The sequence below is a fragment of the Marmota marmota genome, unplaced genomic scaffold (assembly GCF_001458135.2).
Source record: "Marmota marmota marmota unplaced genomic scaffold, marMar, whole genome shotgun sequence".
Lineage (NCBI taxonomy): Eukaryota > Metazoa > Chordata > Mammalia > Rodentia > Sciuridae > Marmota > Marmota marmota.
Genome location: NW_026000020.1, coordinates 1,052,941 through 1,079,947, shown reverse-complemented (window position 1 = coordinate 1,079,947; position 27,007 = coordinate 1,052,941). Strand labels below are relative to the sequence as shown.

The window sequence follows — 27,007 nt, the reverse complement described above, 5'->3', positions numbered from 1 at the left end:
GATGTTGATCCATAATGTGGGGGGTGCTGTGGGGAGAATGGAGGTACTTTGATTAGGTCAAGGGGAGGGAGGGATGGGGAGGGAGGAGAGAGGAAGGAAAGATGGTGGAATGAGATGAACATCATTACCCTAGGTACATGTATGACTCCACATGTGGCATGACTCTACATTGTGTACAACCAGAGAATTGAAAAGTTGTGCTCCATTTGTGTACAATGAATTGAAAAGCTTTCTGTTGTCATGTCATGTAATTAGAACTAATAAAAAATAAATTAAAAATATGAAAAGTAAAACAACTCAATTTTTTTTTAGAAGTCAATGAAAGGATTCTATTTTGCGAAGCTGTACTACGAAGCTAAAGAATATGATCTTGCTAAAAAGTAAGTACCAAACTGTAGAACATACTTTAGTTTTCAAATATCAGTGCCTTAATGCTTCATGTGGTTTGAAATAGGAAGAACTACTAGTAAACACAATATTTTTATCTAGGTGTTTCCCACAATAAGATTCATCACTCATTTGAGCCTAGAATACCTCCTGCAGGCTGCTGTGTGTTTATATCTAGGATAAGAATTCATTGGGCTTAAAATACTTTTCTAAAAATTTGTCTTGAGTTAGAATAAAAGAGGACCATGTCAATGTCTTTATTTTTTTCCTGGTTAAATAGCTGGTATTTAATTGGTTGGAAAACAGCAATGAATACAAAATTAAACTCTGATTACAGAGCAGGAAAGGAGATTGTGTAAAAGATCTTTAATTGACTCAGGTGGTGTTCTGAGACTCTCTTCCACCCATAGTGAAAGAAACTTTGTGATTCTGATTTCCTAATGTGGAGCAACTGGAACCAGGAAGTTGGGAGGCAGGCTAGTTAAGCATTGATGGGAACAGAATGCTGATAAGAAAGGAAGATGGTAGTATCAGCATTGGGACTATTAACCCTTGTTCCTTATTAATATGAGACTCTTAGTTTTCATGTTGGTTTAATTTTCATGATAACACTGTTACTGAAACCTGGAAGATACTTACTTTTAAACTTGATTTAAGAAATGGAAATTATTTCTCTTTGGTAATATAGTTGATAATTTTCTTCTGTTCAGTTTTAGCTAAGTATAGTAGAAATTATTTTCATGTTTATAGGGTACATAAATTCTCTTAGTTTTTTTATTAGTTTATAGGATACATATATTTTCTTAGTTGTTTGGTAGTAGTTGTTAAATATTATCATGATAACTTTAAAAATTATCATTATATTGACTTATTAATATGTAGAACTCTTCAGTGTGTTACCAAAATGTGATAAGAAGAAAAAGCAATTTGTTCATTTTATTTTTTTCTTTTTTATAAATTTTTTTTAGTTGTAGATGAACACAATACCTTTATTTATTTTTATGTGGTGCTGAGGATTGAACCCAGTGCCTTACACGTGCAAGGCACACACTCTACCATTGAGCCACAACCCCAGCCCCAATTTATTCTTTTTTTTTTTAAATACTTTTTTAGTTGTGGATGGACACAATATCTTTATTTTTATTCATTTATTTTTTAATGAGTGCTAAGGATTGAACCCAGGGCCTCATGTGTGGGAAGCAAGCACTCTACCACTGAGCTACAACCCTAGCCCCCAATTTGTTCATATTTTATGTGTAGGAGTCACTAGAAAAAACATTTGGCATATGTAGTATTTAATGGTAACATGAATATTTTGTCAACTCTATATGTTTGTTTTCAGTATTTATTTATGTGAATACTTCTGAGTTATCTGCATGTTCCACTTTGAGTAAATAATCGGAGTCAGTAATTGACTAACAATAAAATAGTTTAATTATTGTTTTTGTTTAGAATGTACTTATTCTTCAGTTGTCACTTAAGTACAGATGTTAAGTTTAAAAATCTAGAGATTATTTACTTTTGTATTTTTGTGTTACTATCTTAAAACAGATACATATCTACATATATTAATGTGCAAGAGAGGGATCCCAAAGCTCACAGATTTTTGGGTCTTCTCTATGAAGCTGAAGAAAACACAGACAAAGCTGTTGAATGTTATAAGGTAATTATAGTATGAAAATATAGCCTTCGTGTAGCCAAACTTCATGATGCCTAGAGTAATTTATATTATGAATAATTCATAGATATTTTATGGATGTCATGAAAATAAGAATTGATGCAATAGTACCTACTGTCTTGGAATAGCTTTAAAATTATTTTGGCTAAAAGTACACTAATTTAACATCTATAAATTTTAATTTTGGCATGGTCAGAGATGATGTTTTGGTGATGTGTTTTTTAAATTTGCTTGATAAAAGCATACTTTTTGTTTGATTAATTTCCATAAATATCCAGGCCACTTTTAATTTTATTGACTTTGAAGTAACATGTTGTCATCTAGGAATAAAAATTTAAATGAATGTAATGATAACTTTTTTAATGTTTTTATGACATACATATAATTCATTATTTACTAATGTATTGTTTCTTTTCTGATATTAGCGTTCAGTGGAATTAAACCCAACACAAAAAGATCTTGTGTTGAAGATTGCAGAATTACTTTGTAAAAATGATGTTACTGATGGAAGAGCAAAATACTGGGTTGAAAGAGCAGCTAAACTTTTCCCAGGAAGTCCTGCAATTTATAAGTTAAAGGTATAAAATTAAGCCAAAGTATGTAAAAGGAGAAAACTAAGGCAAAAACATGTCTAATATTTGGAGTTTAAATTACTTTTTAATAGCAAACCTTGAAATGAGGAGGATGTATGTAAAAAAATTTTATTTAAAAAGAATCATTTTTTAAAACCTTAGCATCTACTCTCTTATTAGGCACTGTTATGCATTACAAGTGATAATCAAATTTACCTTTCTGGAATATTAATATTTTAGAGATTTTTCAAGTTTTTTTTTTTTTTTGGGAGTTGAACTCAGCGCCACTCAACCATGAGCCACATCCCCAACCCTATTTTGTATTTTATTTATTTAGAGACAGGGTCTCACTGCGTTGCTTAGTACCTCGCTAAGTTGCTGAGGCTGGCTTTGAACTAGCAATCTTCCTGTCTCAGCCCCCTGAGCTACTGGGATTACAGGCGTGCACCACTGTGCCCCACGTAACACGTTTATGATAGAATTTTTAAAACTTTATTTTGAAATTGATTTCCCAGTGATTAATACGGTTATGTAAAAATATGTAAATATGTATATATATATTTATATATTTGTATTTTTTAAACATATAATCAATTGCCAGGGTTTGGGTTTGTTTGTTTCTCATTTGTTTACTTTTGGCAATTATGGAGAGACTGAGTACAAGTTTGTGAAAACGATCCAGAGATTGATGGAGGAGATGAATTAATGGAGGGCTTGGTTTTTGCTAAGTAGAGGGAACAGGGAGGAGATTAGGTTAGGTAAAATGGAATTTACATATGATTGCTTTATGTTTTCTCAGTGAAGGATAAATTGAGGTCCTTAGTTGAAAATGAGAGCTGAAAGAAGATGTAGGAAAGTTGAGATTCAAAGTGATCTATTTAGGGAATGGAGAAAATGAGTCTTTAGAGGTAAAATAGTATTTTGTTCTATGTCGTACTCATTTGAGGTTTAAGATTGAAATCAGATTACCCGAATTCCATATGCCATACACCTAGTTGTCAACTTGTAGTCTGTAGGTACAGAGTGAACAGTTGGTAGGATTTCTCTAAGGAAAGATAGAGGGACTTAGTTAAAGGGTTTATAAGAAAGTAGTAATAATGAATACTAAGGGTTATTGCATTTTAGCTTATTATAGACAAGTAAACTGTGTGTATGTGTGTATGGATAATTTAAACTTGATGATATCAGTGTTCTGAAGGGAGTTTCTCACATGGCTAAGGAATATATATGTGACAGTGAGAATGCATGGGCCCCCAGTGAGGTGGAAGAATAAGAAAGGGAATGGCCTGAATAGTATGAACAGAATACAGGTTTAGAGGACCTGTATCAATGGCAAATGAATGGTTGAAGTTGAAATGAAGAACACTGTCATTGGATGTGAGGTGATTAAAGAACTGAGGAGCTAACTACTGTGTATCTTGTATATCTTTCAATTGCTAATGTCAATTACAGTTGTTAGGGATGAAGAGTAGTTTATTTTGGTTGCCCCAAATGAATTATTACAAAAATTGTGGGATGGGGTATGATTTGAAGGTGGCAATGGAGAGTGAATAGGCTAGGAGAGAAAGCTGTTATGGCAGAGAGATGTTAGGGGATGTTTTGACATGATATTCTGAATAATTAAGGCCTTGAGGTGAAGCAGGGCTTTGAGAAGATGATGAAGATAGAGAATAAGTGCTTGACTCAGACTAGGAGGTACAGAGTAGTTTGAAGACAAGGGTGGGGATCCACTGAGGAGGCCTAGGCTCCTGCTGGTGGCTGAGTTGTACAGCAGTATGAGGCAGTTTAGTCTTAGTATTCTCATTTTAGCACAGGCAACCACAGTTACTGTGGCAATTCTGAATGTTTTCATCTATATAGTTCTCAAGTTTTAGTTTCTGGGAGCAATTCTTTGAAGGGACTCATAAGGTGTATAGGATGGTAGTTTTGATGGCACCTGGAAACCAGAAACAATAGAATGTTGTGCATTTCTTATGACTTGTTAAAAATCACACAGTTGTTACTTGGAATTAATTTTTTTCTCCCCCCAAATAGGAACAGCTTTTAGATTGTAAAGGTGAAGATGGATGGAATAAACTTTTTGACTTGATTCAGTCAGAACTTTATACAAGACCTGATGATGTCCATGTGAATATACGACTAGTGGAGCTATATCGATCAAATAAAAGATTGAAGGATGCTGTGGCCCACTGTCATGAGGCAGAGAGGAACATAGCTTTGCGTTCAAGTTTAGACTGGAATTTGTGTGTGGTGCAGACCCTTACGGTATGTGAAAACATAGGTCTCTACATTTTTTTTTACTTTTTGTGGTACTAGGGATTAAACTCAAGAGGGTTCTTCTGAACTACATCCCCGGGCATCCCTTCTTCACTTCCTTTTTAAAAAAGCTTTGGACTGGGTCTTGCCAAGTTGCCTCCACTTTCCAGCCTGAATAGCTAAGATTACAGGCATGTGCCACTGTGCCTGGCTCTACACTTCTATATAGACAACATATATTTCTTTGTACTTTAAACATCGCCTTTTAGCACTTAAATTTCTTTAATTTATGTAGGTCAACTATAAAATTGTATACTTGATCATTTCAATTTATAATGGAATAAATATGACAAATACATTGTTTGCATTTTGATATATAAGACAGGTTTAAGAAGCAATATATTTTCAGAAATGTGATAGGAATGTGCCAAGGAATTTGTGAGAATAAATTATGGGCAATTTCTTAAAATTTGATAAAGATTTGTGAATTACACTATATTGTTCTTCCTACAAAATAGGAATATCTGGAGTCTTTACAGTGTTTGGAATCTGATAAAAATGACTGGCGAGCGACCAATAAAGACTTACTTCTGGCTTATGCTAACCTTATGCTACTTACACTTTCCACCAGAGATGTTCAAGAAAGTAGAGAATTACTGGAAAGGTACATTGACTTTGAGACTATTTCAGCATAAATAGATTTTATTTTTGTAGTAATTGTTCCATTAGTCTAAACTTATTTATAGCATCATAATTTCTATAATGTACACAGGAATTAGAGTTAATACATTGTAACACTTGGAGGGAAAATTATTTTTACATCATTTATGGGGATAATTAGTTGTGTATAACTTTTATTTATTTTTGCCATACTGGGGCCTCATGCATGCTAGGCAAATGCTGTACATTGAACTACATCCTGAGCACTTTTTAATTTTGAATCAAGTTTTTGCTAAGTTGCTCGTGTTGACCTCAAAATTGAATCTTCCCTTTAGCTTCCCAAATAACTGGGCTGACTTTGATTTTTAGAGAATTCTTATAGTTCAGTTTTGATTAAAACTAGCCTTATTCAGTTTTGGCATAAAGAGTCAAGCCTTAAGATGAATGTTCTAACTGATATACTACATTTCATTTTGTATAAATGGGACTTTATTATTATTATTTTTTTTATGTTAGGGATTGAACCCTGGGACCCTTAATCACTGAGCCACATACCTGGCCCTTTAAAAAAAATTTTTTTTAGACATTGATGGACTTTTATTTTATTCATATATTTGTGGTGCTGAGAATCGAATCCAGTGCCTCGCACATGCTAGGCAAGTGCTCTACCACTGAGCCACAACCCCAGCCCCCCTTTTTAAATTTTTTATTTTGAGACAGGGTCTCACTAAGTTACTGAAAGTGGCTTTGAACTCTGATCATCCTATCTTAGCCTCTCAACCCGCTGGGATTACAGGCTTGCACCTAGCCACGAGTTCCTTTTATTTATTTTTTATTTTTAGGCGGACACAATATCTTTATTTTATTTTTATGAAACTTTTTGTTATGCCTATTATGAGGATCAAACCCAGTGCCTCATACATGCAAGGAGAGTGCGCTACTACTTGAACCACATCCCCAGCCCCACTAGTTCCTTTTAACATCCTCAGGGACTCCCAAAGATCTTCAGTTTACTTCTATCAGTGTTTATCATTAGAAATTAAAGCTGAGAACAAACAAAGTAGTGAGAAGAGTGCTATTGTTTTGCATTTTTGTAACCTCTGAAAATGTATGGCTTTATGGTACACAGGTAGATTCTCATAAACTTTGTCATTCAATCTGTTAAGCTTTGGAAAACTCACCTATACATAACATGAGAAAATGAGAGTGAAAAAGACAAGAAATTCTTAGTATAATTTAAAAAGTAAGTTTAACCACGTGGCTTCTATGAAGGGATCTTCGAGAACCTGTAGAAATTCCTAGACTTTACTTGTTAGAAGAAATCCCTATTGCCTGATTTCCTTATTATAAATTACTTTAAAATTATGCTCTACCTTTTTAAGTGTGTGCTATTGCTTTTCTTACAAATGAGGAGCCTAATGCTTTAGAAACATTAATCAGGATATAGATTACAAATTATAAGAAATATAATTTATTTAAGTCTAGTTATCTAATACAGTAATGGCATTGATATTCAAATATCTGTCAGTTACTATAATTTGAGACACACTTTTTTGTTGTTGTTGTTTTGTGTTGCTGGGGATTGAACCCAGGGCCTTGTGCATTCGAGGCAGGCACTCTACCAACTGAGCTATATCCTGTGTACCGTAATTTGAAAATGGCATGTCTAATTTGAGAAATTTCAACTTTGAATTAAATAATGAAATCATATAGATCAAGAAAAAACATTTTTATTAGAAAATAAATTTCCCAACTTTATCCTGGTTTATTATGAAATACCTGTTATCACTAATCTTATTTGATTTGTATTTTTCAATAATTGTAGGTCAGAAAATAACTGTTTTGGAATAGATGTCATTCTAGAGGTTCAACTTTTAAAGTATAGGAAATATGCAGGATAAAAATAAGCATTAGATGCTTCATAACTTATAAAATAGAGAATAAGGATTATTAGGAGTCTGGGGAAGATGAGGCTTGACAAACTTTTATTAAATTTATTTTGAATTAAAAATGAAAATGATTATTCACAATTCAGTAGGTATAGACAACTGTTTAAATTTTAATATTGCAGGTTTGATAGTGCTCTTCAGTCTGTGAAATCCTCTGTAGGTGGAAATGATGAACTGTCAGTTACTTTCTTAGAAATGAAAGGACATTTCTACATGCATGCTGGTTCTCTGCTTTTGAAGATGGGTCAGCATAGTGATGTACAATGGCGAGCTCTCTCTGAGCTGGCTGCATTGTGCTATCTCATAGCATTTCAGGTAAGTTTTTTCCAGTTTTCTGAGTCTGGCAAAAAATAATTGACATTTCCATATGGAGTTGTGCCCTAATGAAAATATTTGAACATACTTGTAAAATTAAAGTTAAAATGAAAATTGTTTGATAGATTGAAAATAGCAAGGTACACGTGTACTGGTGAGCTTGGTGAATCAGGTGATGTTGACACATTGCTGTTGACAGTCCACTTTTCTGTGGTTTACTCAAAGACCAGTTTGAAGAGTTTGATCCTTTTACTCTGCCATTTCTGAGAACATATAATAAAGGCACAATTTCAGATATGGGTAAATTTTTATTTCAAAAGATACAAATAACAAAGAACCAACAAGTTAGCAAATTTGGGGGTATGATAAAAGGTTGTGATTATCGTCTTAACATGTTAATTGAAAAATGTAGACATAAAATATAACTTATATAACAAATATATATGATATATAATACTGTATTTATTTATTTTTTGAAACATGAAACTTTTTGTTATACCTAGAACAAGAAAGGAAGGAAATATGCCTTATATTTTTAGATGATGGGATGCTGGCTAAAATCCCTTTCCCAACATTCTTTTCTCATTTTAATGTTTTCTTTAATGAGCTCTTTTACTCTGAAATGAAAAGGAATAATTAGTCTTTCCAAAAAAGCATAAAATCTGGTTTATAAAAATGATGGTTAGGGGCCTGGGGTTATAGCTCAGTGGTAGAGCGCTTGCCTAGCATATGTGAGGCACTGGGTTCCATCCTCAGCACCACGTGAAAATAAATAAATAAAATAAAGGTCTATAGACAACTGAAAAATGTTTTTAAAAAATGATGGTTAGCATGAGAGGATGATTATTATTTTTTGCTTAGGGGAGAAAAAAGATTAGTTTCTAGAGAAGGTTCCTCTAGTTTATGTTATAATTAATATATAGACCTTTTTATAAAATGTGGTTGATACTTACAGTGTTATGTACTACTTAGTAGAAGCCTTTAGATTCATGAGGAATATATTAAGTACTGAAAATGAGTATGAAAATGTTGAGGTTTGCTAATATATATAAATATTCAAAGTTCATTTATTTCTATTTTTGGTACTGGGGATTCAACCCAGGTGCACTTAACCATTGAGCCACATCCCCAGCCCAGCCTTTTTTATATTATTTTGAGATAGGGTCTCACTAAGTTGCTTAGGGCTTTGCTAAGTTGCTGAGATGGTCTTTGAACTTTCAGTCTTTCTGCCTTGCCTCCAGAACCTCTGGGATTACAGGCTGCACCACTGTGCCTGACTTGAATGTGCTTTTATTAGAAATTTTCTAGAAGCTCTTTGTATGTATCTCTTACTGATTATAAATTCCTTGTTCTCAGTTTTTTAAAAAAAAAAATTTATTTTTTAGTTTTAGGTGGACACAATATCTTTTTTTATTTTTATGTGGTGCTGAGAAACGAACCCAGTACCTCACTCATGCCAGGCGAGCGTGCTACCACTTGAGCCACATCCCCAAACCCCTTGTTCTCAGTTTTTTGCCATGTTTTTCAGTGAATTCTACCTATTAATTGTTTGTTCATTATCAAAAAAAAGTATAGTATAATAGAAAAGAACATCTAACTATTTGGAATACAAGTACCATTGAAATAAGATTTTTAATTCACCAGGTCCCGAGACCAAAGATTAAATTAATAAAAGGAGAAACTGGACAGAATTTACTGGAAATGATGGCCCATGATCGTCTCAGCCAATCAGGTAATAATAATGTGTGTTTTTTTGTTTTGTTTTGGTCCTGGGGATTGAACTCAGGGACATTCAACTACTGAGCCATATCCACAGCCCTATTTTGTATTTTATTTAGAGACAGAGTCTCACTAAGCTGCTTAGTGCCTTGCTGTTGTTGAGACTGGCTTTGAACTCGAGATCCTGCTGCCTCAGCCTCCTAAGCCGCTGAGATTATAGGCGTGCACCACCATGCCTGGCTAATAGTAATGCTTTAACTGATTTAACTTTAAAAAGAAATTAGGGTACATCATATGTTATTTGTGTTCAGGAGACAATTTGTCATAATTTTACTTGTTTCTTTTTGCCATATAAGGATAATAAGTGTAGGGATTAATGTGATTATTCATTTGCTAGACATTTAATGCCAGCTGCTTATAAAATATTGCTTTAGGGGATGTTACCATGAAGATACGGATCTGTATCTTTTTTTGGAGGGGGGTACTGGGGATTGAACTCAGGGGACTTGACCACTGAGCCACATCCCCAGCCCTATTTTGTATTTTATTTAGAGACAGGGTCTCACCGAGTTGCTTAGCACCTCGCTGTTACTGAGGCTGACTTTGAACTTGGGATCCTCCTGCCTCAGCCTCCTGAGTTATGGGATTACAGGTGTGTGCCACTGTGCCTGGCTGGATCTGTATCTTAAAGGGCTGAGAACATAGTGAGGAAGCTAAAATAAAAAGAAATATACTCATATTTTCTTAGGCTCTGAGAATTTGTAGATTTATTCCCATTTTGGCTGTTTGAGTAGATACAAATGTCTCTACATACACAGTTTTTTTTTTTTTTGGTTTTTTTGCCAAGGCACAAACTTCAAGGTATATTAGGGGGGTAATGAAAAAACATCAGTTTTACCAGAGGGAACATTTTTTAATATATTAAAAATTTTGAATTTTTAGTTGTAGATGAATATAAATATCTTTATTTATTTTTATGTGGTGCTAAGGATTGAACCCCAGTGTCTCACACATGTGAGGCAAGCGCTCTGCTACTGAGCTACAACTTCAGCCTCCCATAGGGAGCAGTTATTTCAGTGGTACTTGTATTCCAAATAGTTAGAAGTTCCTTTCTATTATACTGTACTTTTTTTGATAATGGTTGGAAGTTGCTCTCATTTACCCCAACTCCACGGCCATAAACAATTTGTTTCTCTTTCCATTTGCCCATGGAAAAAATCAAGGGAACTTTGTAAAGAGCAAGAAGTAATATTAAATCAAAGTCATCATGAGCTTTGGTCTGTACTGAAGCTTTCAGTAAAAACTTGTATTTCTGTATCCCACAACCGAGTTTTTTGGTGGGCTTTTTGTTGGGCATTAGATTCTGTCCTTGAAGTGACTTTTCACTTTTTTGTCCTTTGTTTTTCTTCTACCTTTACAAGGTTAGAATCAATTGTATTTTTTGTTTATGAGCATTCAAGTTTATTGAGACAACAACCTTATCAGCAGAATTAACACCAAGGAGAGTGGTGGTTGTCTGTTTTGCTTTGGTTTGGTTTTGGACAACTTAATTGAGATATAATTCATATACTATACAATTCACCTGTTCAAAGTATAATTTCAGTGCTTTCAAATATGGTCTAAGAGATGTGCAACTTTCATCATAGTTAATTTTAGAACATTTTCATCACCCCATAAAGAAACCCTATACCTGTTGGAAGTTGTTCTCATTTACCCCAACCCCCACAGCCATAAACAATCATTAATCTGTTTCTGTCTCTTTCCATTTGCCCATTCTGATATTTCATATACATGGAATTGTGTGATATGTGTTGTTTTTTTTGGTGACTGGCTTATTTGGCTATGCATATTTTCGCAGTTAATCCATGTTGCAGCATGTATCCAAGGAGTGTTTTTAAATAGATTCTCTACTCAGAACTTTTGAAATAAAAACATTTCTAGTACTGGGTCCTGGAAAGAAATATTTTAAGAGGAGGATTCTGGTTAGCAGGTATAGAAATCAGCATATCAAATCAGAGGATTAGAGCTTGGCCCTACTTCTTGTCCTGTGGTCACTTAATTCCTATACTTTTTATCTAAAGTGCAAATACTTTGGGTATTTTCCGCACACATTTCTTTATTTTTTTTTTCCTTTCCTTTTATTCTTTATGTAGACACTATTTATTAAACTTTAACTCTATTCATTTTCTACATAAGCACCCTTTTTATTGTCCTGCTATTGTTTTGGGTTGGAAGGTGAGATCTGAGATAACTGTTTTATTTCCTCCTTGGGTATATGAATGAAACATTGAGATCTTTGAGTAAATATAGCATGCTATTCATCATAAAATGGTGAAAATAACTTAATTTGTTTTTCAGGGCACATGTTGCTGAACTTAAGTCGTGGCAAGCAAGATTTTTTAAAGGAAGTTGTGGAATCTTTTGCCAATAAAAGTGGACAGTCTGCCCTGTATGATGCTCTGTTTTCTAGTCAGTCACCTAAGGAGAGATCTTTCCTTGGTAGTGATGATATTGGAAACATTGATGTACAAACTCCAGCGCCTGGTGATTTGGCTAAATATGATGTTGGTGAGTTTTATCTTTCATAGACAATCTTCTGCATCTTATTCTTTATATATTAGGAGGAAAGTAAATTACCCATAATATCCTTACCCAGAAATAATGACTTTAGTTTTTTGCTGTTGTTGTTAGGGGTTGGAGGGTGTGGATATGGGGGTCATGGGTAAATAGTTTACATATGCTACTTGTGTTGCTTATTTCATGAATTTTTTTCCCGTAGTATCTAATATTAAAACTTTAATATTTTTAATGGCAGCATAATCTTTTATGAGTTTTATTTTGCTTAGGACTTTGTATTGTTGGGTATCTGAGTTACCTCCAGTTTATTTTTACTTTTAAAAATAATGCTGTTATGATTACTTTAAAGTGTCTGCATTTTAAATTATTTCCATATACATTTCTAAAAACAAAATTTCTGAGACAAAACGATGACCATCTTTAAGTCTCATAAATTGCCAAAACGCTGTATCTCCGTTCTTTTAGAAGCCCATCAACTTTTCAGTATTGAATTTCTTTTTTTAAAAATATTTTTTTAGTTGTAGTTGGACACAATACTTTTATTTTATGTATTTATTCTATGTGGTGCTGAGGTTCAAACCCAACGCCTCACAGGTGCTAGGCGAGCGTTTTGCCCCTGAGCCAAAACCCAGCCCCAGTAGTGAATTTCTTGTAGAAGAAAAGATCTCTTTACTACACTACTGGATGAATATAGTAGTACTCATTGTAATAATTCTTTGTTGGCGGGGAAGTATGTTGTTTTAAGGTTATTGATTAGATTGGCATTCTTTGGCCTCTGTCAGTAGACTTTGCTTTATTGTTTTATGGCAGGTCTGATTTACTTAGCCTGGGAACTTCCTCATTCACAACTGGTTTATTAAAATTTTTAGTTATAAAGTATGAATGCATTTGATGAAGAACATGAGATTTTACTGAGGACCAATTTCCCTACCATCTCTGATACAGAAGCAGTTTGTATTTAAGATACATTTTACATGAGTTGTTAAATTAGTTGTAAAACTAATGGCCTAAATAGAATTTCCAAAACTCAAGCCATTTCTTTTTTCCTTTTTTTCAGGTGCTATTCGAGCACACAATGGTAGTCTTCAGCACCTTACTTGGCTTGGCTTGCAATGGAATTCACTGCCTGCTTTACCTGCAATTCGAAAATGGCTGAAACAGCTTTTTCATCATTTGCCTCAAGAAACCTCACGACTTGAAACAAATGCACCTGAATCAATATGTATTTTAGATCTTGAAGTAAGCAAAGAATTTAACAAATTAAATATTTTAAGTTTTGTTTAATTTTTTCTTAATGGAAATTAATTTTTTTTTTTTTTTTTAAAAACAGGTATTTTTACTTGGAGTAATATATACCAGCCACTTACAATTAAAGGAGAAGTATAATTCTCACTGCAGCTCCTATCAGCCATTGTGCTTGCCACTTCCTGTGTGTAAACAACTTTGTACAGAAAGACAAAAATCTTGGTGGGATGCAGTCTGTAACCTAATTCACAGAAAGGCAATGTAAGTAATAAAACAAAGTTTTTTTTTTTTTTCTTAACTTCTTCTTTCATTTTATTTCATGAATATTTAACTTGTAATATGACAGTTAACTTACATGTTAAGCTTTCAGCTTCGTGTTTTAAAGCAATTTTATTAAATAAAACTTTTTTTTTAAGACCTGGAACTTCAGCAAAATTACGACTTCTGGTTCAGCATGAAATTAACACTTTAAGAGCCCAGGAAAAACATGGCCTTCAACCTGCTCTGCTTGTGTACTGGGCAAAATGCCTTCAGAAAACAGTGAGTTACATTAAAGTATAAACTTTTTTTTTTTTTTTTTTTTTTTAAAGAACATTGTCTTGGTGCTGGGGTCATGGCTTAGCAGTAGTGCGCTCGTCTCGTATGTGCAAGGCCCTGGGTTTGATCTTCAGCACCACATAAAAATAAATAAGTAAATAAAATAAAGTTAAAAAAGTCTCCCAAGATTAAAAAAAAAAAAAAGAACAGTGTCTTAGTTTTGAAAAACCAAGAATACTAGCTTGTTAATATTAGTGCTGGTTCAAGTGTTTTTAAATTTTGTTATAAATGAGTTAATGTAATTAAATAAATATAAGCACTTAGAATAACCCATAGTATTGTTATATTAGTTTTTATTGTTATTACTTAAAAATTAAGTCATGATTTTTGTGTGGGGGGGGTGGCGGCGGTTGGCAGTGCTGGGAATTGAACCCAGGGCCTTGTGCATGTGAAGCAAGCACTCTACCAATTGAGCTATATCCTTAGCTCATATATATTTTTTTGTACCAGGGCTTGAATCCAGAGATACTTTACCATTGAGCCACATCCCTCGCCTTTTTTATATTTTATTTAGAGATAGGGTCTCGCTGAGTTGCTTAGGACCTCTTTAAATTGATAAGGCTGTTTGAACTCAAAATCCTCCTGCCTCTGCCTCTGGAGCTGCTGGGATTACAGGTGTGTGCCATGCTTGGCAAGTTATGATAGTTATTATCCAGCTTGTAAATCTATAGCTTGTAAATTATCCAGCTTGTAAATTGGGTAGCTTAAGTCTTTATAGGTAAGGGCATTATAGATCTTTTTAATTATTTGAGGTCTTTTCTCTGTCAAGAGTGGATGTAGATGGTAGTTCTTTGACCAAACTCTTGACACTTTTAGTTTGATTTTGGCTACCTAAAAATGATAATGCTTAAAAGTAGAGTAGGCTGTCTCATTTGGTAGTATCACTAAAAAGTATTTAAAAGTCTATAGGGTATGGTGACACTTGCCTGTAATCCCAGCAGGGGTTTGAAGGCTGAGGCAGGAGGATTACAAATACAAAGCCAGCATCAGCAGTTTAGGCCCTAATAAGCAACTCAGTGAGATCCTGTCCCAAAATAAAAAACTAAAATGGCTGGGGATGTGACTCAGTGATTTGATTAAGTGTCCCCAGGTTCAGTTAATACCCCCCACCCCCCCAAAAAAAAGGCTTAATATTGGACTATTCTCTGGTATTACAGTGATGATGAATTATTTTCTTATTTGGGAAGTTACTCAAATGAATGAGTAAAAAATTTTTACTTAAAAATTTTCACTAGTTCTTAGGATTTGTAAATGAATATTTAGATTTGATCATATGTATTTGTTAAGGTTGTATGCTTCTGTCTCCCTGTTTTAGGGCAGCAGTCTTAATTCTTTTTATGATCAACGGGAATACATAAGCAGAAGTGTTCATTATTGGAAGAAAGTTATACCATTGTTGAAGACAATCAAAAAGAAAAGCAGTATTCCTGAACCTACTGATCCTTTGTTTAAACATTTTCATAGTGCAGACATTCAGGTAACTGAGAATCTCCTGGCAAATTAACTGTTTGCAGTTGATAAAGAAATAAGAGATTTTAACTGCTTAAATACATTGCCTTGCTGTTAAATGATACGTTTGTTTTCATAATCCACTAGCTGACATAAATATCACATGAAAGATTAATGAGATCATTTAGGTTTGATATGCTGAATAGAAGCAGTTTGACTAAACACTACTAAATGATTTAGGCATCTGAAGTTGGTGAATATGAAGAAGATGCACATATAACTTTTGCTATATTGGATGTGGTTAATGGAAATATAGAAGACGCTCTGTCTGCCTTTGAATCTATAAAAAGTGTTGTTTCTTACTGGAATCTTGCACTGGTAAGTAAATGTACTTGAATTAAGAGGGGTTTTTTTTGTTTGTTTAAAAAGTCTGATTGTTTAATAAAACCACTGTTTATATAGATTTTTCACAGGAAAGCAGAAGACATTGAAAATGATTCCCTTTCTCCTGAAGAACAAGAAGAATGCAAAAATTATCTGCGAAAGACCAGGGACTACCTAATAAAGATTTTAGATGACAGTGATTCAAATCTTTCAGTGGTCCAGAAAGTAAGTTGGTGCTTGTTATCTGTAATTTAATAATATTGATAAGTGGATAATGGATTTTTTTGCCTTAGTTTTATATTTTGGTAATTCCCAAATCATCTTGTCATTGGTGTACAGAAGTAGTGTGTGAGTATAGATGCTTAATTCACTTGTCTTTTTCTTAGGTTGGGTATTTTTTTTTTAACTTGGTAATGTGTATATTATATATATATATATATATATATATATGTGTGTGTGTGTGTGTGTGTGTGTGTATATATATATATATGTGTATATATATATATATATATGTGTGTGTATATATATATATATATATATATACTCATAGGAAAGTAGTTGGGAAAATTGAAAAAAAATTTTTTTAAACTTTATTTATTTAGTTGTTGTAGTTGGACACAATATCTTTATTTTACTTATTTTTTTATGTGGTGCTGAGGATTGAACCCAGCCCCTTGAAAAAATTTTTAAGGTAAACATTTATTAATTTTTTTTTTAGCAGTATAATCAAAACAAATATTGTAACCTCAGGACTAGTTCCTAATAAATTTTGCTTAAATTAGAAAGTTTAGAATATTTATTTTTATCTTTGTCGTCTGCTATGAACTGTTCTTGTTTTCTTGCTGTCAGCAGTTGGAGACTGTGGTGATAGAATTCAGTTATGTTCAGATTTTCTTCTAAGTATTTTGTTACATACTTTGTGTTGCTGTTTAGATTAGTGCTTATGTTATCTGGTGCGTTCCAGCATACGTATTTCTCTTTCTGTTCTAATCATTTAAGGAAAATCAGGAACTTATTTACTTTGTTCATGTGGAAAATCTTGTGAGGTTTATAGTTCTCTACTGTTATTATGACTCACGGAAGTAATAGAAAGAGTATGGACTTGAAAATCAGAAGACTTAAGATAATATGACACTTTCACATTTATCATTATTTAAAGTATAAAGTGCTTGTTAAAAATTGATGAAAATTTAAACATTATTAAGGTAGAGTCTTTATATTTGTTTTAGAGATATTAATTTGGTAGTTTTGCTAACTAAACCCTTGACTAATAATGCCTTTTGTTTTTAGTTGCCTGTGCCACTGGAGTCTGTAAAAGAGATGCTTAACTCAGTAATGCAGGAACTTGAAGATTATAGTGATGGAGGTCCTCTTTATAAAAATGGTTGTTTGCGAAATGCAGATTCAGAAATAAAACATTCTACACCATCTCCCACAAAATATTCTCTATCACCAAGTAAAAGTTACAAGGTAAGTAGGAAGGAAATGAGTCACTCTATTGGGGAATATGCTGCTTCTTTTCTAAATGTTGCAAATACCGTTATGTTGTTTGTTTTTTAGTATTCTCCCAAAACACCTCCTCGATGGGCAGAAGATCAAAACTCTCTATTGAAAATGATCTGCCAACAAGTAGAGGCCATTAAGGTAAATCACTTAATTTCTTTAACTACTTATTCCTATATTCCTTCCCTGACTACTTCCTCACTTTCTAAGGTTGCTCAGAATGTTCCCCTTACCATACTACTATGAAATCATACTATGTTTTACACACCTTTGTCTGGACCCTTACCATATTTTTTGAAATTACTTTTGTCTCTGACCCTTCCATGAAACCTACGTTCTTAAAAAATAGAGTCTGTCCTCTGATCCTTGACAAAGGTGCCAAAAACCTACATTGGAGAAAAGATAGCCTTTTTAATAAATGGTGCTGGGAAAACTGGTTTTCCATATGTAGAAGAATGAAGCAAGACCCTTATCTCTCACTCTGCAGAAAAATCAACTCAAAATGGATCAAAGACCTCAGAATTATATCAGAAAGTATACAACTCCTGGAAGAAAACAGGGTCAGCACTTCAGCTTTTAGGCACAGGCAGTGACTTTCTCAGTAGGATCCCTAAATCTTAGGAAATAATACCTAGAATTAATAAATGGGACAAATCAAAAAGCTTCTGCACAGCAAAGGGAACAATTAGGGATACGCAAAGAGAATCTACAGAATGTGTGAAAATCTTTGCTAGTTACTCTTCTGACAGAGGATTAATATCTATAATATATAAAGGTCTCAAGAAACTTTACACACACACACACATACACACACACAAATGCTATTAATTCATGAGTAAATGAATTAAACAAAAAGAAATACAGATGGCCAACAAATACATGAGAAAATATTCAGTATCATTAGCGATTAGGGAAATTTGAATCAAAACTACACTGTAGGGCCAGGGTTGTGGCTCAGTGGTAGAGCGCTTGCCTAACTTGTGTGAGGCATTGGGTTTAATCCTTGGCACCACATAAAAGTAAACAAGTAAAATAAAGGCATTGTGTCCATCTACAGAAAAAAAATGTTAAAAAAAAAAACAACTTCATTTTTATCTCATGTCAGTCAGAATGACTGGCATTAAGAGAGAATGTAGAGAAAAAGGAATACTTTACACTGTTGGTGGGACTGTAAATTAATACTACTACTGTGGAAATCAGTGTGGAGGCATGGAACCACCATATGCCTGAGATACACCACTTCTCATTATTTACCCTGAAGAAATTAAAGTCATTTTACTGCAATGATACATGCATACCCATGTTTATAGCATCACAATTCACAGGAGCCAAACTGTGGAACCAGACAAGACTAGGTGTCCATCAATAGATGAATGGATAAAGAAAATGTGATATACATATACACACACACACACACACACAGTGGAGTTTTATTCAGACATAAACAAAAATGGAAACTGCCATTTGCAGGAAAACGCATGGAACTACAGGCCATCATGTTATGCCTAATAAGTAAAATTCAGAAGGTCGAGGGTCATAGGTTCTCTCATATGTGGATGCTAAAGAGGGAAAACGGAAAACAAAGTTGAGGATGGATCTCCTAAAAATCAAAGGGAGATTAGTAGAGGAAAGGGACCCAAGGGGTGGAAGGTGGGAGAATGCTGAGGAGTGATATATTATATTGTTATATTGTATGCATGTATGAATATATAACAAATCCCATTAATATGTCCAACTGTAATGTACAAATAAAAAATATGGAAGGAAAAAAAGTAGAGACTGTTGTTGGATATGGTGATGCATACCTATGCTACCCAGGAAATTAAGTTAGTAAAACTAGAAGTTCAAAGCAGGCCTGGAGAACTTTGTGAGAACCTATCTCAAAATAAAAAGGACTCTGGGATATAGCTATCCCCAATACTGCCATAAGCAGAGACTGTTTTTTTCAAAACATACTATGATTCCTGGCATGAAAGTTCCTAAATGATCAAATCAAACTACTGAAATATACTAATTATGCTTTGCTCTATGAATTAATTTCTCAAATTGGCCGTGAATGAGGTTTGGGTCAAATTTATAGTTAGGAGGGCTGGGGATGTGGCTCAAGTGGTAGCACGCTCGCCTGGCATGCGTGCGGCCCGGGTTCGATCCTCAGCACCACATACAAACAAAGATGTTGTGTCCGCCAAAAGCTAAAAAAAAATAAATATTAAAAAATTTAAAAAAAAATTTATAGTTAGGAATTGAAAAGTGGTCTTTAAGCTTCTGAAAGTTTTATTTATTTATTTAAAATATTTTTTAGATATACATGGACACAATGTCTTTGTTTTGTTTATTTTTATGTGGTGCTGAGAATCGATCCCGCAGCCTCACATGTATGGGGCAAGTGCTCTGTCACTGAGCCACAATCCCAGCCCCGCTTTTTAAAGTTTTTATCTTTAAAAAAAATTTTTTTTTGTACTTGTAGATGGACAGCATACCTTTATTTATTTTTGTATGTGATGCTAAGATCAAACCCAGTGCCTCACACATGCTAGGCAAGTGCTCTTCCACTGAGCCACAGCTTCAGCCTGCAAGTTTTTATCTTTTTAAGTACTTTCATATGAATTTGACTTTATTATGTAAGGAATTCAATTTTATATCATAGCACTCAAAGAGGCTTTAGTTCTTTGGAATTGCGGTTACTAGTAGATTTTTTTTACACTCTCATTGGACAAGAAGCTAGTAGACTCTGCCACTACTTACTAATGATCTTGGGGGGCCTGAGGTTGTGGCTCAGTGGTAGCATGCTCGCCTAGCATGCATGAGGCACTGGGTTCGATCCTCAGCACCACATGAAAATAAAGACAATAAAGTCCATCAACAACTAAAAAAAAAAAAATGATCTTGGGCCAGTCCCTTATTTTAGTCTGTTCGGCTTCTCATTTGAAAAGTGAAATCAGGTTAAAATCAGGTCCAATCACATTTTCCATTTCATTGAATTTTTAGAACTATGATTATAGCTTGGATTGCAAATTCAAAACTATGGACCAGAGACCATTAGTGACTAAGTTTTCCAGTCAATTCTACCAGTTTCTGACTCTAAAAAAAAAATATATATATATATATATATTGATTGATAGGACTTTATTTTATTCATTTATTTATATATGGTGCTAAGAATCTAACCCAGTGCCTTACACATGCTAGGCAAGCGCTCTGTCACTGAGCCATAACCCCAGCCCAGTTTCTTACTCTTGAATGTGCAATATCTCAAATAGGTACATAGATGGATAAATGAGGAAACTGTTAATTTAGCTTGAAGTATTTAGATTTAAGTATGTTTGTCCTGGCATTGGTTCCTGCATGATATTGTTAAATGTTTAAAATTACTTGTTTTTTTTCCTTCCAATAGAAAGAAATGCAGGAGTTGAAACTAAATAGCAGTTTAAATAGCGTTGAAACTAAATATGGCTTTCTGGGAAATTTTTGTTTCTGACGCTTCTTTTAGAAGACCATACTACAAATCTCGACAAAGAAATCTAGACAGACTTTGTTTCTTACCTTGCTTATTGTAACTGATCTGATTCCTGGGCTAAGAGAAGTTTGAAACTTAAAAATTCAACCTGTTTGATACCCCAATATAGTTTTTTTTTTTTTTAAAGAAACAATTTCTTGATAAATGCCAATTTTATAAAGGGACATTTTGTGGATTCTGGGGTTAGGTAAGTTGTCATCATTTAGTTGTTTATAAAGTAACAAATTGGATAGTTTGCCACATAGCTATATTAGAAAACAATATAACTGCTATCTTGTCTAGGCAGTAGAGTGGTATTAAAAAACATTTTTTGGATTTAGATCTGGATCAAACTCTAGCTGTGTCATTTCTTGCATCTCTTTCTCACTTTAAGGTATGAGTTATACTGTCCATCTAGTGTGTTAGCATTAATTCAGAAGTACAGAGCCTGGAACATATATAACTAAGTTCTGGGCAAGTACAGTTCTTTTTTGCTGATGGAGCATTTGAGCTTCACCTTGAGAATTACTGTTAGTTTGTTATATCATATGACAATATGTATCAAGAATTGAGTTTTGGTGTTGAGTAGTCCACATAGATAAAAGAATACAGCAGCATGGAAAGGAGACTGTGGCCAGGATGCTTAGGTTGAAACTACTTGAGGACCATGAATGTCAGAGAAAGAAGTTAATTATAGGCCTTGTTTATTTTGAGTCAGGAAGTGTCTTGGCTGGGGCTCAACTTTACAAAGATTAATGTAGGCAAGTGTGGAAGGAAAGTGGATATGAGATAATTTAGGTAGTTATTCAGTTCTTTAGGTTAGAGTGAATGAATTAGGTAGGTGGAATTAAGGAGTGAAAGAATGGGAATGGATAAATTTTAACAAATTAAGAATCATGTTCTTGTTATCCAGATTTCATTAGTATCTCTTAAAAGGTATCATCCGTGTTTTTTAAAATATTTATTTTTTTAGCTATAGGTGGACATGATATCTTTATTTTATTTTTATGTGGTGTTGAGGATCGAACCCAGTGCCTCACGCATGGTAGGCGAGCACTCTACCTGTGAGCCACAACCCAGCCCTGGTATCATCAGTTTTTAGATATAAGTATTGTGTTTGTCCTGGCATTATGTCTTGTATTATATTGTTAAATGTTTAAAATTACTTCCTTTTTTCCCTTCCAATAGAAAGAAATGCAGGAGTTGAAACTAAATAGTAGTAACTCAGCATCCCCTCATCGGTGGCCCGCAGAGAATTATGGACCAGATCCAGTGCCTGATGGGTATCAAGGATCACAGACTTTTCATGGGGCTCCATTAACAGGTAAGCTGGCAACTGAATAATCTCCAGATTTTAGTAAGATTACCCACTCACCCCCACCCCCTTTTTTTGTGCAGTGCTGGGAATTAAAGTGAGGGCCTCTTGCATGTATACTCTGTCTCTGAGCTGTATTCCTAGGCTCTTTTTCATTTAAATAGATAAATTATGAAATCAGCTTATCTGTAGTTTGATATACATGTCAGTTATATGATTACTTATAATTACTTAAAAATCTATATTTGATATTACTGAGAATTTATAACTCGAAGCAAAAAATCAAGCTCTATCTGATTCCATGTCTGTCAAGGCTTAAAGAACGCTTTAATGTATATCTTAGATGAGCTGAATCTTAGGTGGAATTATTCCTTAAATTGAGAAATGTTAACTGATGTAATTATGCACCAAGAGGTATCTAATTAAGAACTTAAACCTCTTGGGAATGTTTTGATAATCTAAAGAGCAGAACATTAATACAGAGTTTAATTTGAAATACCATCCACAGAAGGAAAAGGAGTTTGGAGCTAAACCATGTTGGGTTTTTTAGTTGTTCTTTGTCACTTATTAGCTGTGTAAGTAAACCTGGAGATAATACTTGCCTCTATAATTACTATGACATTTGTATATGTGCAGGTAGGTATGGGAATTTCTTTGGCATTTATACAATATATAGCAAATACCAAATGAATCAAGATTACTAATTGTACTTACTGTGATTTGGCTATGTGCAAAAGTGCTTTTTTAAAAATTTTATTTATTTACAATAACTCAGTGGTAGGTACCATTATTAATCCCAACTTTATAGATGAAGAAGTGAGTGTAGAAAGATAGGTAACTTATTTATCAGTTACTGAAGGAGCTGTAATCCAAACTATAAGTTATCTGACTCAAAGCAACTTGCCAATATGATACATTGGCTCTAGGCAGCCAGAAATGAGAATAAAAATAGATTTCTTTTACTTGAGACAAATTTCCCAAATGCTGTAGATTGAGCACACCATTCCAAATATCTGAATCTTAAAAACCCCAAAATCTGAAACTTTTTTTTGCATGCCAGTTTATAAATGAAAATCCTACATCTGACCTCATGTGCAGGTTGCAGTCAGAATATAGTTGCATTAAAAATATTATATACAATAATTTACAGTGTATGTATGTAAGGTATATATGAAACATGAGTGAATTTCATGTTTAGACTTGGGCTCCATTCCCAAGACATCCCATTATGTGTATGCAAATATTCTAAAATCTGAAAACACTTCTTTCTAAGCCCAAACATTTTGGATAAGGGATACTCAACCGATAGTAATGCATGTATTTTTTTTTTTTCCTACTTGCTTTTAACCCAGGAATGATTTAGAATAAGCAGATTTAGTTTAGATTATTAGTACATTTGTGTGATGGCCCATAGTACGGCAACCCCATTGTATCCTTTTAGGACAGTGTTTTCTAAAGGCAAGCAAATAATGGAAAATCCTGTGAAGGCAAACTTACCAAATGTCATAGTGAAAGATAAGTATATGAGATGTTTAGACCTCAGACTTTGCTTATTTAAAATCCTTGTGCATTGTCTAGAGCCTTGTACAGTGAGAATAAAAAGACTGGTTAACCTTTTGTTTTTAAAAGTGTTATGGGCAGTGTCACTTGGTACCTTGTGGGTCACAACTATTTCTTTCATGTGTAGGTTTAAAAGGTCTTTTGGTTTTATAAGTATATAAACACAACATTCACGTTGTTTTATTCTTATAATGACCCTATGAAGTGTGAAGTAATACATCCTCATTTTACAGCTGAGGAAGATAAAGATTCAAGTGGCTTATTGACAGGTTCACAAAGTAACTTTGTGGCATGGAAAGGGAGAGAGCCCAGGTCTTCTAATTTCTATTCCTGTGTTCATAGACATTTTTTCCCTCAACAGAAGTAAAAATATACCAAGATGGTTCTTGTCTTTCAAAAGTAAGATGATAAAAAAAAGATGAATAAGCCTATTTGGAAATATTAAGAAGTACTGAACAGTGTAAACTAAAAACTACGTTCCTATCAGAATCCTATTATCATTTTGGAGAATTTCTGTTTCTTTGTTTACATAAAGTATGTTTTATGACTGTTGTCATGTCATGTATAGATGAGTTTGCCAGCTTTTTAAATGTTACTTTTAAGTTTCAAGCATTTTTAAAAAGTATTACTTGAAAATACTACTAATGAGTATGTGGTATCTCCTCATGTAGAAGTATTGCAAATTCTGTTTCTTTATTTGTGTTTCTAGTTTGGTTGCTCTCACAAATAATGCTGTGGACACATTCTAGAATTGTTGGCTGTTTTAAAAATTCAGTTTTTGCTCTTATTAGAAGTATCTCAGATGGGCTGGGGTTGTGGCTCAGTGGTAGAGCGTTTTCTAGCCCGTGCGAGACCTGGGTTCGATCCTCAGCACCACATAAAAATAAATAAACAAATAAAGGTGTTGTGTCCAACTACAACTAAAAAATAAATATTAAAAAAAGAAGTATCTCAGAGTGTCCATTTTTGCACTCTTGGTAATATGGACTGTTAACAATTTACAGAAACTTTTGTTAGTTTGTAAAAGCAAAAATGACATCAGTTTTAAAGTTTTTTTAAAAATGTCATTCTCAACATAATCTCATTTCTTTCTTTCCTGAGTTATCTGTTCATGTAGTGATTTTTTTTTTTTTTGTAGTAGATAATTTTTAGTAGATTATAAGAACTCTGTTTTTCCCACTGAGGTGTAGTGGTCATTGATAAATTCTCTGTAGTTAAACTGCAGACTTTTAGGATTCTTGGCATATATTTATTACCTTGTTGTATTCCTGTTTCCTCCTCCTCAAAATAGGTCCAAAATAACTGCCTTTACCAGGTAGTTCCATTAGGTTTACAGATTCAGATGTGGGCTTCGGAATAGCCCTTTGTAGGTCTTTTTCAGTGCTTTCTGAGAATCAGTTGCTTGGCACCTCTAGAGTCACAATTTCTCTTTCTTTCACAAATAGCCGTAAAGGTGTTTTGCTTGTTTGATTTTCTGGTGAAACTGTCAAAACAGAGCAAACACAGGAATGTCGTTGTGTATAATATGAGTGCCTTTTAGTTTGGTTTCCTGTAAAACTCACAAAATAGATGGAGCAAATAGTTTGCATATGAACATGAGTGGTTTTAATGTGTTTATTAGTATTTTTAAGCAAAGGAACATTTTATATTACTTTTGAGATCCCTTTCATGAATTTGTCAGGTTATTTTAGATCGTAATAGCTTGACTTTACAAAATGCAGCCTTGTCATTCTGCAGATTTTTGAGGCTTCCTTCAGTATTATAGCCTTTGAAGCCATCAGATGCAATTTGGTTTCTAAGTCCTTTTAGCTGTTGTATTTGTAGTATTTCTACATTGATCCTGCTATTCCTTTTTGGATACCTGTTTGTGGTGCTGGGGATTGAACCCAGGGACTTGTGCATAAGCACTCTACCAACTGAGCTATATTCTCAGCCCTTAAGCACTTTGTTCTTGTTGATCAAATTTGTGCTATATTCCGCTGCTTATTCTTTGTGTCACTTCTTGGATCCTCCCTCCCCCCCTTTTTGTGGTACTAGGATTGAACTCAGTAGTACTTTACCACTGGACTATATCCCAAGTCCTTCTTAAATTTGCTTGTTTGTTTGGTTTTTGAGAAAGGGCCGCACTCTTGCTTCAGTCTTCCGAGTTGCTGGGATTACTGGCACAGTATATACCTCACCCTGTTCTAGCAGTTTTTTCCTAGTTTGATAATCTTTATGGTGTATTTTGATATATAGAAATTTTAAAAAATCTATCTAGCTAATTCTTTGTTTGGTTTCTATTACTTTTATATTTGTAGTTCTTATTTAGGTAGTCTTAACTGTAGTATAGACTTTAACAGTGTTTTCTTTTTTTTTTTTCCTTTTTTTTTTTTTTTTTTTTAGTTGCAACTACTGGCCCTTCAGTATATTATAGTCAGTCACCAGCATATAATTCCCAGTATCTTCTCAGACCAGCAGCTAATGTTACTCCCACAAAGGTAACAAAGGAATAATTTATATATTTGTAACTATTTGTTTTTTTAATTGTTTAGATGTTTTTTTTTTTCAAGAAATTCAAGGGACTAGTTCAGTATTAAAGCTTACAATATCCCTCAGGATATGGACATTTTACATTTCTTTCTAGATATAGAAGTTATGCTTTTTGTCACATTATTTTTGTGACATAACAATAAGTGTAAATATTTTGGATATTTTAAAAATGGGAGTGGTGATGTTGTTGGGTCCTTTATCTGTTTTGACAGAAATAGGACTAGAAATGTCCTTATTCTACCACTGTGTGGTAAGTAGTTCTATACCTGATGTGGTTATATAACTCTTGGTTAAGACCCAATATTACAGCAATAGTTGAATGTGAGGGCTTTGAGGCTAGTGGGTTGAGATATGCAGTTAGACCCTTGCTCTTCCGCTTATTGTGACCTTGGGCAAGTTTCTTAACCTCTCTATATCATATGCCTCATATGTAAAATGAGGATAAAATAATACTTTAGTTCATAGGGTTTTTGAAGATTTTTAAATGAGATAATTAAACAGTGCTCAGTTGGCATGTTAATAAATGCTCATTAAATATTAGTCTTCATTATCAATACTATTTATTGTTAATATCATTTGAGAAATTGTTTAATGAGGAAATTTTCTATTGTAGATGTAGATCTTTAAGATGCTTTTGTTAATTTTCATTATATGTCAAGTATACATGCACTTATCTTTGTAGTAATTTTCTTAATGAAGTTCTGTTTATCCTAATATCTTCTTCACTTAATACTCAAGTTTGAAGTTTATGAGAAGTGATTTGTATCTAGTTCTTTGTTTTTTTTTAGACAATCTACAAAATGTTTTCAATTT

The 27,007-nt window shown here is 33.7% G+C and overlaps 1 protein-coding gene across 5 annotated transcripts in view; it reads left to right on the top strand.

Moving 5' to 3' along the window:
* Positions 1–27,007, top strand: part of Rgpd4 (RANBP2 like and GRIP domain containing 4) — a 65,812-nt gene that overhangs the window by 15,700 nt on the left and 23,105 nt on the right. For 3 of the 5 annotated variants that reach the window (XM_048810240.1, XM_048810238.1, XM_015499662.2), the window contains exons 2-19: positions 313–380; positions 1,939–2,050; positions 2,491–2,643; positions 4,672–4,902; positions 5,412–5,557; positions 7,625–7,817; positions 9,462–9,549; positions 11,895–12,104; positions 13,171–13,352; positions 13,444–13,619; positions 13,775–13,898; positions 15,271–15,432; positions 15,645–15,782; positions 15,867–16,013; positions 17,079–17,258; positions 17,349–17,432; positions 21,976–22,111; positions 26,048–26,142. In XM_048810240.1, coding sequence (XP_048666197.1) covers positions 313–380; positions 1,939–2,050; positions 2,491–2,643; positions 4,672–4,902; positions 5,412–5,557; positions 7,625–7,817; positions 9,462–9,549; positions 11,895–12,104; positions 13,171–13,352; positions 13,444–13,619; positions 13,775–13,898; positions 15,271–15,432; positions 15,645–15,782; positions 15,867–16,013; positions 17,079–17,258; positions 17,349–17,432; positions 21,976–22,111; positions 26,048–26,142 — 2,625 coding nt within the window. Of the gene's footprint in view, positions 1–312; positions 381–1,938; positions 2,051–2,490; positions 2,644–4,671; positions 4,903–5,411; positions 5,558–7,624; positions 7,818–9,461; positions 9,550–11,894; positions 12,105–13,170; positions 13,353–13,443; positions 13,620–13,774; positions 13,899–15,270; positions 15,433–15,644; positions 15,783–15,866; positions 16,014–17,078; positions 17,259–17,348; positions 17,433–21,975; positions 22,112–26,047; positions 26,143–27,007 lie in introns of those variants that run through there. The other 2 variants (XM_048810239.1, XM_048810241.1) reach the window with 2 other exon arrangements.